General features: G+C 36.3%; 1 protein-coding gene across 1 annotated transcript in view; it reads right to left on the reverse strand.

The window, feature by feature from the left end:
* The window catches only part of crb (cell polarity complex component crumbs), a 53,452-nt gene that overhangs the window by 30,353 nt on the left and 7,268 nt on the right, over window positions 1-15,831 (reverse strand). The window contains exons 2-7 of the mRNA XM_090119145.1: window positions 7,584-7,742; window positions 4,245-4,456; window positions 3,632-3,821; window positions 2,392-2,488; window positions 1,045-1,196; window positions 526-645 (exon numbers count right to left, since the gene is read on the reverse strand). Of these exons, the coding sequence (XP_089975271.1) occupies window positions 526-645; window positions 1,045-1,196; window positions 2,392-2,488; window positions 3,632-3,821; window positions 4,245-4,456; window positions 7,584-7,742 (930 nt within the window). The remainder of the gene's footprint in view (window positions 1-525; window positions 646-1,044; window positions 1,197-2,391; window positions 2,489-3,631; window positions 3,822-4,244; window positions 4,457-7,583; window positions 7,743-15,831) is intronic.

Genomic DNA, 15,831 nt, shown 5'->3' on the forward strand with positions numbered 1-15,831 from the left:
TAATATTTTTTTTTTGAAGTTAGTTGCATATTTGTCCTGTCTTGAATTGAAAATTTATCTTCCCATATAAAACTATTGTTATTGAAATTATTATTTAGTTTTATTATATTCAATTGCTTTTTAAATGAAGTATGCAAAGAATTAGATTAGAAGTGGGGTTTGCACCCGCGTGTTTCTTCTTTCCGAGGTCTCTCGGCCACCCGTTTTCTTTCTCGACTTTTAACTTTAAGTACAGTGTTATTTGTGTGTTTATTCGATTGGTGAGTTATTTTTATTGCTTTGTGAAGTGAAAACTTCTTTAGCGGCGTTGATCACTTTTTCTGTAATGGGTATAAAATCTTAAACTCGCGTCAGGACACGTGACCTGATCGAAAAAGCGTAAGACGGATGGAGAGTAGACAGCTATCCCCTATCTACTACGCGCGTTTTCACTTCTGCCAGCATTTTTTTCACATTTTTTTGCTATTGTATGGTATGTATATAAGTGTGTTTATTCTATTGAACACCATGTATATTGTAACGCACCTGGCACACAGTCGCACACGTACGCGTCGCTGCCGGGCGGCACGCTGCACGAGCCGTTGTTGCGGCACGGCCGCGCCACGCACTGCGGGTCCAGAGACTCCTCTAGCTCGCAGTGAATGCCTGCAATGCATATAAGTGATTATAATTTTGAACAAAATATTAGATAATCATGAAACACCAATTCAAACTCTTCTTTCTCTTTCCTGTGTATGCACGCACGTACGCACTTACGTACTCACGCACGCACGTACGCATTCACGAACTTACGCTTGCACGTACGCATTCACGTACTCACACACGCACGTATGCACTCACACACGCACGTATGCATACACGTCCTCTCGCACGCACGTACGCATTCACGTCCTCACACACGCACATATGTATTCACGTACTCATACACGCACGCACACATGTATTCACGTCCTGACAGACACACGTTCGCATTCACGTCCTCTCACACGCACATATGCATACACGTATTCACGCGGTACACACCACCACCCCCCACATACTCACCCCGATAGTGCGGCGGGCACAAGCACGTATAGTCGCCCCTCGCGTCCTCCACACACCGTCCCCCGTGCTGGCACGGACCGGACGCGCACGGGTCGCCCGCGTCCACCTCGCAGTTGTTGCCTGTGTAACGCGCGGAGCAGTGGCACTCGTATCTAGAGTACAATAGTCATTAACAACTTGCAAGTAGTCCGAGTTGATCCGGAATTAAGAGAAATACGGATTGACCCGAAATAGAAAAGTAAAAAAACTTGAGCGATGTCAAGGGACATCCGGATGGAACGAAGTGTTAAATTATAGAGAGAGATAGAGAACCACTAGAGAACCACGCGCACGCCGCACGGCTTACAACTCTAGCAAAAAGTGTCGTTACAACTTTTGGTAAGAATTTTTTCCATCTAGCCCCCTTTCACAACGCGCGATAAGGAACTTTGTTCCAATAATATAAATATGAGTAAAAGGGTAGCTATACAGTGGTAAAACAAATTAACCAATTTTAAAAACAGTATGAATTACATCGTAACAAACAAAAAATAAGCCCAATAGTTTAGAAAACTAATTTATGAATTTTTATGAGTGAAATATGAGTCAAAGGATAACGGAAAGTTCGCGATAATTAATGTAATTCAGCTCCACGAACATGACTTATATCGTGAATTCGAGGCGCAAATTCGTGCGTTAATTCAACAAATGTAGAGCCGCCATAAGCTCTGATTTTGCATCACTGAAGCTTGAAATTAAACACAATGGCCATGAATCCAAAAATATATTATTTCTTTAATCAATTGAAGTTTTTCCCATCAGACGTTATGTGGCAATTTTAAGACTGTACAGTGTACACTTCCAAAAGTGATTTGCGATTTATTTTCATATTACCCAATACCCATATCAGGTGGAACGGATGGAACCTACCATGAAGCAAGCATGACCAAAGATAGAAAACTACTTTAGCGAGTGATTCGGATCTAATTGCCTAAACTAGAAAGTAAGGAGTTAATGATCAAGCTAACGGAATTTAAAAGGGAGTAAATAACATTAAAATGTTCTGTAAATTAATAGCAAGTACAGAATTTCTTGTCGGCTTTTCTCTGTAGCATCTAGAAGCGTTTCAAACCTGTGGTAAATGCTAAAAAGTATTTTGACGATTCAAAAGAAGTCTTGCTGAATGAAAAAGAGCGTCTGTGCCGAGCACACATGTCAGAAGTAAAACGTCTTTAGCAAGATTCAAAACTAAAACCGTCGTTTTACACCATGACGTGACGGTATTGCTATAAAATGACCTTGGAATTTTATTCACAACGCGCCTTAAAAAGTTTCACTTCAATAAATGTTTGAGTTTGAAAAACATACTTATCGTGTCTTGAAATGCAAGTCCCGTGACGTAAACAGGGCTCGTTGTAGCAGTGGTCCTTTGGCGGGATTCTGAGCACGTCTTTTCTATCTTTACCTGTAAAACAGATAATAATAAAAAAAATCAGATAACTTGTGATATCCAGTTATGACATAGGAATGATTTCTTGAGGAATAAGCTGATAACCTGTGCTGTCAAATGTGGAAAAGAACCAAATCAATCATGTAAAAGATAATCATTTGCATGATGAAAATCGAAAGGAAGAAAGGTAATTGGAACTAGTGCCTAAGTTTTGATGTAAGATTGTCGAATAAACTACCAAATAACGTTAAAACGTTAAGTAGATTTCAGTTCATTATTAACAATATATAATTTTTATCAACGTTAATTACAGCACTTAAAAATTTCTTATTATTTCGTTGTTAATATATTTAAAAAAAGAATTAAGACAATCATTGAGTAAGTGAACTGAATGGGAAGAATTTTATTACCAAGCGATGCGTTTTTTGTCAGTCTTGCGTGAAAATTAACTGTGCATGACGTTATTAACGTGAACCGCACCTTATAGTAACACAAGTGATAGTGAAATTTTTTGATCTAATTTTCAATATAAATTCTTCTAATAAAACAATTATTAATATCATATATTCACTTTCATCTTCTTATAAAATGTGTAAACTATAAACGTAAAAATGTTAGATACAGAAGGCCTTCGCTCCACTTGACGGAAATTCCGAGAATTTCCGAATTTCCGTCTAGTGTTGTGAAGGCCTTACAGAACGAAATGTGGGAGGGAGCTTTTAAATTTTAATTTACTGGTTGCATGTTTATGCAATTAAAAGTATTAAAATGCAATGCAATGTATTCAGGATAGCATATTCCCCTACCACAGATTATCCAGTCATGATCAGCTCATAAAGTCCAACTTCAAATCAGTCCTATTACCTCTCCTTTGAATTTCACTATAACCACCACCCTGACCAAAAAGTTTTTGAAGTGAAAACTTCTTTAGCGGCGTTGAGCACTTTTTCTGTAATGGGTATAAAATCTTAAACTCGCGTCAGGACACGTGACCTGATCGAAAAAGCGTAAGACGGATACCATTCCAAAATATCAAACATGCTCAACGTTAATAATCAAGTTTTCACTTCTGCCGGCACTCCCGGAGTGCAACCCGTCTTTTTTTTTCTGGAAGGTCTCTATTATACTTGTTATAAAAGGTCTATTAACTACACTCACACTCATCAGTAGTCAGCGGGCAGTGTCCGAACTGCACATTGGTCTGCAGCATGTAGGCCGCGTGGAACTCGAGCTGCGGCCCCTCGTGCAGGCAGCCCGAGAACACGTTCCCGACGAGCACCACCGCCCCACCCGCTTCTAAAGCACCGGGGGATAGGAGCTCGCCGTTCCATGTCACGTTGGATATTACCTGACGAATGTATAGTTGTGGACAGGTATAATAAGATGCTACGTAATAAAACGTTAGATGCAGACAGGTGCACAAACACACAAAGAATTAAGATGATACGTAATACTATGTTTTGATTCACTGGTCAATGGAAATTAGGTTTTGTAGGCATCAAATTGGTGTGCGAGTATTTTTGTAACGATAAATTTATAAGCCCTACTAGTTTTTTTTTCAAAGGGACAAAGTACAATCATATAACGATGATTAGACGCCCAGCCGAGGATTTTTTCGGGAACATTTTACATTACGAATCACATCGATCACGATGAAAAATGAAAAAAAAATACCCGACCTGGGAATTTTTGCCTCAACATTACATATTCCATCACATATTCTTTACATATTACTCCAATTTAACCACTTCTACTATGACCAAGCATTCACCTGCGTCTCCTTATCAACTTCCAGCAGCAAGGACGGCGGGCTGGGCCTGTACCGCAGCGCGACCCAGTGCCACACGTTGTCCAGGGTCTCCTTCATCAGGCCGACCTCCCGGTGCGGCTGGCCGGGCCGCGCCCACGACACTACCACCTGCTCGTATAGCGCAGTCACGTGTAGTGTGTAGCCCTCAAAGCGCTGGGAGAATAGCTCGCCGCCTGGGAACATCGTTAAAAAATAGGTATATAATTTTTGTGTGGTAACATTATTCAAGTCGACTTCGTTATGAAGCAGTTTTGAATAGTTAAGAGTACAGATAATAATTTTAGACCCCAGGTTCGGAAATAAGTTTCTTCAGAGGAGAAGAGACCAGAAACTATGTTACTAATCTTCTAATTAATCATATTATCAATGTAATATCCTAATAAGCTATACTTGCTACATGTTTAGAACCTAATGCAAACATTAAATGGTCGTTGAAAGTGAAACATCTCAAATCATTAAGGTTTCTATGATAAAACAAGACATTATTAATAATTAACGAGCAACGCGCAGTCTCCCAACCCAAGCCCTAAAATAACTTTATCCCCATCCATAGCATACCTCCAAAAACGGTTAAAAAGTAGCAACCCGCAGTGTTAATAACGAGTAACAAATTACAATACTTTTTGTCCCCTAAAGCGACGTGGTGCATCAAGTTAATGCAGTCGCCGACCGACCACTTTTTACTGACGCATCTGGGCTTCTCCGAACTTATTGCAAGTGGTAGTCTTGATGACCATTTTAGTTCATTCGGATTTCACATGCTGCTCGATTATACGTGTAGGGAATGTAGATCAAGTATATGGTGATGGGGCATTTTGATACATTGTATGGTACTCTAGCGTAAAGTGTAAAGGTGTCGGCAAAAGGTTTTTGGTAGTACGCACTTGAAACTACTTTCCGGAGTCCGGACCGGTGATATGTAACAGTTGTTATCATATAACGGTACAAAAGCGTATCTAAATACACAGGCTATTTCCAAAGGTAATTTCAAATTGTCGATAAAAATAGTCGCATTGATAAGTATATTCAGTTGAGAATAGTGCTGAATTGTTTAATCACCAAAAATAATGTATTATTTGCGAATACATATAATGATGGCCATAATAATTTAATCATCTACATACATACAATTCTGATTATTTAAAAAAAATATTTTCTATGTAGAACTTTAACAAATTTTCATTCACTTCTACACTTTAAAACCACATCTGAAAGTGTAACCACACACTTTCGACAAACAAAATGATAAATATTCCAAATAGCGCCAAAATCCGAATATGGACCGGTCATCGACACGACCGTGATTGCCGGTCGATAGTGACGTAACGTCATATCAATAGCACAGCCGCGTTAGGTGCGTAAACATAGCGATGAGCGACGCGAACTGCGACTTTAGTACATTCAAGTCCACTTGAATTTGTGACTGATTTATTTACGCATATTTTGGTGAAATCTGCTGCCCTAATCGCTAAGACTGATTTATTAAAGGATAGGATGAAAAACTATTGTCAAATTGCGTATTTACTCGAATGATGCCACGGGTTCCAGCTAGTTTAAATAATTCAAATTTACGATTTCGTCCAAGTACATTGTGTTTGTGTAATGTTACAACAACAACAATGCACGACTTTTAACAGTAAATTTAAATATAGTTTCACCGCTACTCCGCTCCACCTATGGGCGTGGCTGTACCACGGCCGACAGCGGCCTGCGCGCAGCCCGACGCGGTTAGAATATAAACATCCAATTTAGCAGACAGCGGACACAAAAATTGCATAGTTGGCGACGATTTATGTCATAATAATATTGAAACGTTAGAATTACTTGTACCACCTCCGCCCCGTGATGGTATTTGCTTTAGAAGTGTGCTGTTTTTTCTGGTCGTTCGATTGGAACCATACTATGATAAAAGTAGGCTATAATATCAAGGTCTGAGAGTTTAGAATGGATTAATTTCTCTGTATTTTTTTTCTCTCACGAGTAAGAATTACTATATTGGAATCTATTTCAATATCAGAAATAGAGGATATAAATTGGAATCTATTCAAATATCAGTTTGTGCATTTTATTTCCGACAATCGGTTGCCTTTTGTGAAATGCTCAAGGTCTTGGGAAGGTTTGTAATCTACAAATAAGAATGGACAATTTGTTTACGGACAGTGCTCTCGTAATTGCGAAGATCCACCACAATTCAATGCCATTTATTTTTATACTAGAGAATAGCAAACAAGATATTTTAAACGATCGATATGAGCCCTTATCACATCACTTTGTTGCAGGTGAGGCCAAGAAAAAGTACCAAAAGAAGTGTCGGCTCTATTGATTTAGGTTACAAGATTCCGACGCCTTAATAATTACCTAATTATGGCTAATCAAAGACCATTTTAGCTAATCAAGCGACATTATTTTAAGTATGTAACTTCAAACATTTGCAATAACAACGATGATTTCGAGCTATTTCAATGTGGGGGCACAAAAAGTAAATTGTCCAAATAACCGGTCACGTATGACGTAATTGGTTACCAAACAAATACTAACAATGAGTGTGAGGAAACCATAATCAATTGATACGCATCGACTGCTTAATAACTTTAAATGTTTTTGTGAGATGAGCCAAGTGTGACTGCAATGAAAAAGACACCTTCACGTGTTGAAGAAACAAAATAGCTTTATTTTGAAAGCCTCCATTATGATTATGTAATAATATGTAATAGTAAAGCGTTGTTAGGTACATAAAATAGTTTAACGTCATTTGACCCATGTGCTTTGTATAGGTATCGAATAACCGGCATATTATATAATCCCATCTGTAGTCAAGCAGATACAAGATGAGAAATATATGTACGTTATGATAGATAACTAAAAAGACGTGGTATAGAACATTATTACAGTTGAAAATAGTTGCTAAATGTTAAATTAACGCTCGCATATGAATAATTAATGGTTGAACTCGAGAGTCGAGACTTCGGTCGCGTGGGAGTCAATGAGACGCAGTTTTTCCTGCGTATTCTGCAATATATTTCCTAGATACTCCGCTCTTATAATATGTTGTCCGAACCAATAGTTCTTGAGATTAGCATATGAGATCATACAACGACCATTTAAAGAAACATAAAAGAATTAACATAGTTACGAATTGAGAACTAACTACGTACGTTTTAAGAAATCTTTTTCACTTTATAATATTAACAATAGACATAATAATTATGCACTTATGCAGTGTACGTTATAATGAAAGTACACTATATAGACTGAGACGAACAAAGCATCTCAATCGTCATGAATTTTGACGTCACTCACCAACGCAAGTGCGGTAACTCAGCCCCACCAGCTGCTTGAGGGATATCGGTCGGGAGAGGCGGATGTACGAGCTGCCGTTGAAGTAAGCCTCCGGGTGGTCGGACGGCCCGAGGGGACCCGCCGCCTCAGTGTGCGGCGTGAGGAGGAACACGATGCATGCTGGAAATAATAGAAACATTATATAAAACATTACATTTTTGGAGATGTGCATTACGACAATGGTAACAATTACGACGGTAATTGTTTAATCAAGGAATGATTTACAAGAGCACAGGAGCTATTCCAGTTCAAGTAACATTACATTTTCCAGTGCTCTTTTGAAATTAAAAAGATATTTGCATATTGAAATTAAATTTTTAATAAGTATACAATTTTATTGTGCCGCTTCTACAAGATTTTCAGATATTAGCAGAATCAACCAATAATTCATCAATCAATCATCATAAAATAGTATCAAATTTATTAGCTTATCGCCCACATCACCAGATCACATCCATTCGAAATCATACAGCCGGTTATTACACTGCGGATTACCGCGCACTCCACTTAATCGATACACGCTGCGAGTACCGAGTGAACTAATCGAATTACAATCGATTCGTCACGAGTCATCGCAGCGCGGGCTGCACCATCGCGAAAGTACGTGAAATGGGAAAGTCAGGCGAGTCGCATCAAATATCGCTCCATGGGAAACGTTTCGAGATGTATTGTGAACACGAAAGCTCGAAAACTTTCTTGGAAAGCGATGAAATGCACGTAAGACAATGCACTGTTACGATTGTTTCGATTTACATGTGCGAGTTATGTTATTATATTTGTGCGGCTTGGTGTCAATGACCGCAGAAGTGAAATTTTGTTCACAATTTCAGTCACAATTTCAGTATAAATTTAACAGACTTTATATGTTTTTTTTTATCATGTTGTGATATCACTCAATTATTCTGGAAGTAGTTATCAACAACTCCCGTTTTTGGAATAAATGTAATTTGTTGGGATTCAACCAAAGTGGCAAATCCAGTGTTAAATGTAACCCAATCCTTCCCTCTCCTAGATTACCAAATTGTTTCATACATTCTCTTATAACAACCAAAAGACCCTGACAATTGCGAAAACACATAGCATCCCTATCAATCAAAACGCTTGCCAAACCCTCCCATCGCATGCAACTTTACTTTCCAACATATTCACCGTACAGCGTACTTCTAGCAGTAACAATTAGTAAAAGTGTATCCAACGACATACACTCCCACCATCGAACCACGTTGCGTTACAACCAGTTCTTGGGCATTCATTACACAAACAATAGCTGAAACACCACTAATAATATAACCTAGATTCACTAGATCGATTGCCTAATTCAATTAATCGTACCCTTATACATAATAGTATAAGACTTTGCATGCAGGTTAGGTCAGATTAAATAACTGCATTGAAATTAGGTCATCGTTGAATATAATATTTTTATAATCAGATTTTTACCCGATTTTCAGGTCAAGTTATCGTCAACAATTTAAATGATAGAAGATTGTCCAGTTGTCGAAATTTTACCTTCACATTTGTTGCACATATGAACATTCTAAAAAAATGCATTGTAATACTGTTACAACCATTCGGGTATCAACGCAATACTAACACAGTGAATACTCTTCAATACTCATAAGAAGGACAAATAGCTTAACCCAGTACCTTGGTATCTACGAGCTAATTCGGATTATAATACCGAATTTTATATAGATCAAGGAATTACAAACACAATCCATTCTCTTGACTTTCTCCTTTATAATCGATAGGATATTTTAAATAATTATAGACACCATAATTGTATATTCAATCCCAATAGAAAAATTGGCAAAGTATAACCGCTTGAGACCGCCATGCAATAATGAGAAACTTTATTGGAAATCATGTCAGATTAATTGCAACAAAATTACTACGCCTACTAATTACGACACTTAATTTGCATTTACTGCTTGTGATTCATGTACATTTCTTTGCAAAAATTATATGATTATTTATGCATTAAGCGAACGTTCAGGCGTTTCACACGCGCACACTGAAGACAAATTAGCAGCAATCTAGTGTTAAAAATGACAAATTCAACATACGATGGCTCCAATGTTTTCATTTACGGTAAAAAAACATACCATCCTCCCCTGTGGGGTAAGGGACTGATGATTTTACCATCAATCTGACTGAACTCTACTCTCTATAGAGGCAAGTAAGTTGTCAGGTTTCTCTGCCTGGGCCAATACTTTTTGTTGACCCTACCTGGCATCGAACCCAGAACCTTTCTTTCTTCTCGGTTACATCATCCGGTAAACGGTCATTCCTGGATCATTCTATCAGTATATATCCACTTTAATAAATTCTTTATGAGATTAAGAAAATTCCCGATCGTATTATACCTCATAACTGAAGGTGTATTTAACGTTAAGTTTTAAACGGATTATGTATAATACGCCCAGTATGATTAAGTTACTTTCGATGTGTCAGCGGCATAACTTAATAATCGGAACCATTTTGCTTTTACACGAAGTAATGATTTCTCTAGGAACTGTAAGGGGAATTGGAAAAGTTAATAATTTTGTGACTACTCTTGTAACAGGTATGGCCTTTTTGCTATAGATTATAAACTATATATTTTATTCGACTGTGAAAGGTTCGAGATATAATAGACTAACTAATTAACTTAAGGTTATACAAGATAGACCAATATTTTAAATTCAGTGAAAAAATATCTTACACCAATTTTGTACCACAGCTTCCTTAACACCTTTCAAAAACATGATTAATACAGGTATTTTATCATCTCCAAATTGGTAATTCTTGGCTTGTCCATTCAAATCGTTCGCATGACTCATTTGAGACAATGCTCGAGGTTTTTGTCTAATGAATTATATGTAAACGTGACTGTCGATTTAAAACAATCTATCGCTATTGTATTTAGTATTTTCTGTACCGCTTTGAACAATGATGTGTTAGTATTGCCTTATTTTTGCTCACCCACATCATATTGTTAAATTTCCACTGATTGTTGGGTTGCCAGGTAGATATCGCTACCTAGCGATAAGGCCGCCCTTTGCTGTAGTATTGTCTTTGTTATGTGTATTTATGTATTTTCAATGCAATAAAGTATAATAAATAAATAAATAAAAATGATAGATAAGTTGCTATAAATTCTGAACATGAAAACTAAAAAACACGCTTCCATGAAATTATGGTATTGTCACCGATTCTCGATAAAAGTGGTCGTACAAGGACAGCTTCAAGCAGTTGAGACTGACTGCTTGAAGCCGCGACCGCGCGGTTATCTATAGACTAAATTAAATCTGTTCGTTTTCAGTGAGTCAAAATAAGTAAAAACGAGTATAATAGAGTCACATACAAACATACAGATGAAGCTAATAAAAGCGTGTTGAAAAGAAAGATCTTTATTAATAGATCGTATCGTTTATATGAGTTGTTAATTAGTTTAAACCCTATTATGTATTCAACATAGAATAACGTAACCTGTAATAGCATTAAGACTAAAGTTATTAATGAACTCCTTTAATTACACCTTTTTATATTAAAATAGCAGGAATTACGTAAACCCCAGCAGCAGCATGGAAATGCTTTGAAATAAACAATAAGCCCTACAAGTTATATAAATGGATTTAACTCGGATATTTATGTAAGTGTCGCAACCCAGGGTACTAAACCACCATAACATTATTAACACTTATTTATGTACATTATATTACATGTATTATTTATGTACATTATAGCATTATATCATACAAGTTACAACACGTAGCTATCACATGCGTGATAAATGATAATACTATAACGATCGTATAAATTATTCTATAGAAAATCAAAGATGTGGAGCTTTTTTGGCACGAGATCGGACAAGGGGAAAGTCGTTTTTCTATAACGATAAATTCAACACAAAATAGGAACCAAAAATACACGAATCGTATGAATGCACTTTTCCATCTTCTTCATCCTTTAACAAGATATTTTTGTCATACACTACCTAATAAACGTATAATACACAATTAGTAAAATCAGAATTCATTTAGAAGCATTTTAGGATCATCATATTCCGTAGATATTGAGAAGTACATCCATTTCGAGAGAAATTTGTACAAGAAGAAATCCGGGTTATTAACTTTAATTTCATACTTAGATATTTTAATTGTTTTTAAAAAAAAATATTTATTTATAGTGTTAACGATGACTAGACATTAGACAATGCTTCGCCTTGCCCAGACACGTACAGCCTCAACTGATTTGATGATCACGTATTTACTTCCTGTTCCTAGTGTTGTTTATAGCATCTAAAATATATTGCACGCCTCAATCCTCATAAGCGAAGCGTTGAGGTGGGTACTACTGTCACTTCGCGCAAAACATCTGATTTTTCAAACTTAAAATGTCTTTATGTATCATACATTGCACTTGTAAGATAATACATACACACACATATTAAGAAAAAACACTATTTTTAACGTTCATGATATTTTTGATGTCATTTTTGTTATTTAAACTAGTTAAAAAACAGTTTAAAAAAGTTCTGTCTTGGACGTCCGTGTGTCTGTATGTGCGGATCCTTTTTCTTGTTAACACGATAGCGACCGAAATACTTTACTAATCGAGTCTTTTTTTTTCTCTTACGCTTGAGTATGCTCAGGAATAGAACCCTTTCATTTTTCAGGGTCTGATTCGATGTGGTTTAATTGTTATTAAATAAACAAAAATAATAATTAATAAATATTTATTAAAAAAAAATTATGAGGCGTGCACTTTTGGATTTTCCAAATTATTATTATTTGCATTTAGTGTAAAGTACTGCAGTTATAGATAAATTAAAATTACATTACATATGTGATATGATGTTATTCGTCCTGACTCGTGATATGGAACTGACAGAACAACATTTGCCAGTGAAGCTAACTTTTACGTTTTAAAAAAATTTGAATACTTTGTGATACAACAGTTTATAATTAAACTCCAAATTATTTTAATTAGAAAACTAATTTAAAGCGTTTTCTTTGTATTTTTTGATAAATCCGTAACAATCCATAATGACAAGAAATCTCATCGCTAGTTAGGATAACAATGGCCAATCAAAAATACCGCAATGAGGCCTTGACGGGGTTATTGTAAGGCGAAATGTTGGTTTATGAATACCTCAAGCTGAATATTATATTATTAACCGACTTAAAAAGGGAGTATTTTCAGAAGATAGGAAGGGTAAATCAAATAGGAACCTTTAACAGGTGAATATAAATTCACTTCTGCAAAAAGAAGATAGCCATTAATAAAGATCTGCATTCACAAAAATTATCAAAAGAAATAAACAAAAAACAAATTATTACAGAAACGTGCCTGGTCGATGAAAACAAAACAAGTCGAATCGTTAAGTCTCATTTTAGAAGAGTTAAAAGTACTAAACTGTAAATTATAAAAATGTCCCGTTTTCGTAAACACCTTTTTTATTATTGCCAACCTACTATGACTCAGATTTCACCGGAACATTGACATAAATCATAATAAATTTTACAACCGTGAAACCTTACGTGAAACTATTCCACAATACTTCTTTTACCTGGCATTCGCTTTTTGTCCATTAATAATAACACCTAAAAACCAATCCTAAATTCCAAGAGAGAAATACCTCACTATAGCCATTAGTTCAAGTGCTACCACATGTATTTAAAAGTTGTTTAAAAAGGTTTCATAAGTATCTTACACATTATGTATATTTTTTCTCACGCCTCGTCAGACTTCAACAGCAATTTACAAATCAACGAGTACATACTTAAAATCAAGAGATCTTCCAAAGTTACGTAGGTTTTTAAAACTATGTTCAAAATTTCAATCATTTCTATTTCCAATGCACATACAAACAATATAAAGCCGCCTCCACACTCGCACACATAACTATTAGTAGGCTAGAAACCTGATAACCCACAACAAACTGCTACACTGAAGACAATGACAATACATTCTCAGCACTAATTGAACAACACTTCATGGTCAATGACTTCAGGCAGCCTCACGAAAACCGCTCACTTTCAAATTTTCACAGTTACCTCCACTTTACTGTAACTTGTGTTTATCACAAATAACATGAAACATCAACATGAGTATTGGAATACCGATATTATTGAATGTCCATTGTCCATACAGGAAAATATAACAACATGCCAATTTTTTACAAAGGAATTCTAATCTTACAAATACACTCATCGCCAGAAACGCAAAATGGACAGGGATAAACTTTCATGGCCATAACATTATCATCTGTAACACCGTTCGAATGCGAATATACTTCAGTTACATCACAAAAAATCTAATATAGTATGTAATTACAAAACTCCGAGGCATATTTTCTACAAACAAGGTAAATACGCAAGGTGGCGCAGCGGCTGATAAGTTGATGACACTGTGTCACCCTATACAGTGAGAACGGGTATTCATAATTACCTTATATACCTACATAAATATACACTCGTATTATAACTAGCTGAATTGAATGAATACGCGACTTCGTTCACTTTAGATGACAATTTTTACACGGGGCAATTCCATACTCCTATTTTCCAAGCAAATTACTTTTATTTTTTACTCCGCACAAAATCTTCTTTTTATCAGTGATTCTTGTCAATATAAGCAGAAGAACAAGACAGACAAGTCAATAACTGCGTTAAAAACAACCGACTTCAAACTTGCACTTGCAACATTTACAAATACAGACAAAAATGCTCATAAAATAAAATCTACTGGGCCTATCCGAATAAAATTTTTATGGGACCAATTTGACACCATCCCGCATCGAACAAAAAAAGAATCACGTAAATCGGTTCAGAAACCACGGAGTAATCGGTATACATACATAAAAAAAAAAAAAAAAAACATACCGGCCGAATTGATAACCTCCTCCTTTTTTTTGAAGTCGGTTAAAAATGGAGGACAGTTGGGTGGAATCCTTTAAAATAAATTATCCAATTCCTAACATTATTAGGTTTTCAAATAAGCAATTCAACCATATAAACACTACACTATACAACTACAATATTATGTAAATCCCATCTCAGGTATGCGCACGCACATAGCGGTCTCGTGACGTCACCCAACGGGTCATGAGTCATAAGGCTCAGTGCCATTTGGGCGTAAAGTGTAGTGTAAGTGACTCAGGTATCTTTCATTCATGCGAAATTTCTTGGAAACTTTTAAAAACTTTTATCTTTTTGGTGCGAATAATATGAAACGTGTTTCTGGGTATTTTTATTAACACTAACATAAACGAATGTTACCTGACTGTTCGAAGTGGCGAAGAAATTTCTTTGATATAGGTACTATGCTCAAACTTATTTTATAAGATGTAAACTATGGCTCAAGTTGGACCATGTTACACAGTGTGCAAAATCTTGCATCGATAACCTAGTTACGGAGTTTGGCTGCAATTGTTTATTGTTCCTTTACGCAACTAAATTGTTTTGATTTATTATTCGCATGCTAATAATTTATGGCTTGGAGAAACATCTAGGAGTACACTGCTAGACATGAGGTATAATCATAGACGAATCGATGCCTTCAATATTTTATAAATCTTCCAATACATAAAAGACGACTGGTGTCGGAATTTTTGCTTTAATATAACATTATGCAAATCGTAAAGTAAAGCACCGATTGTCGGTCACGGAATGTTAAACGTAGGAAAGTCTCCGCTTCAAATCCGTTGTCTCCAAGAGGTTAACAATAGAAAGAAAATGGAGCTATTGGACTGTGATGCAAGTCATATGCGATCAGTGAAAATGGACAATCAACCTTTAACATAGTTAGTTCTTATTTGAAGTAAATGCAACTATTGATTACAGAACACAGTCAAGGATAACTTAAGTGATCGTTAAATATCTCTTATTGAGGTAAACCTCGAAGACTATCATTAAACTGCATTTTCCTCATCTCATTCAACAATAACTATGACAGAAATGTACAGTTAATATTTTGATGGTCATAAAAATCTTAGTAGACAATACCACAATGGAAATACAATAGGCTCCATTGCTCCTCCTTTCAAACCATCTAACTCTTCTACATTACAGGCAAGAAATCGCCTTCACTTATCACTTGAGACCTAACGGTACTGCGCACGGTTGCCGTCATTACACCGAACACCGTGCAAATCTTCGATTGTGGTGACACCAGCCCGCCCCCTCCTACCACTAACCACGGCAACCGCTATGCAAATCGCTCT

Source organism: Colias eurytheme, chromosome 3 (assembly GCF_061535395.1).
Source record: "Colias eurytheme isolate Ceu_HAF_F1 chromosome 3, ilColEury1 Martin Lab GWU primary, whole genome shotgun sequence".
NCBI lineage: Eukaryota > Metazoa > Arthropoda > Insecta > Lepidoptera > Pieridae > Colias > Colias eurytheme.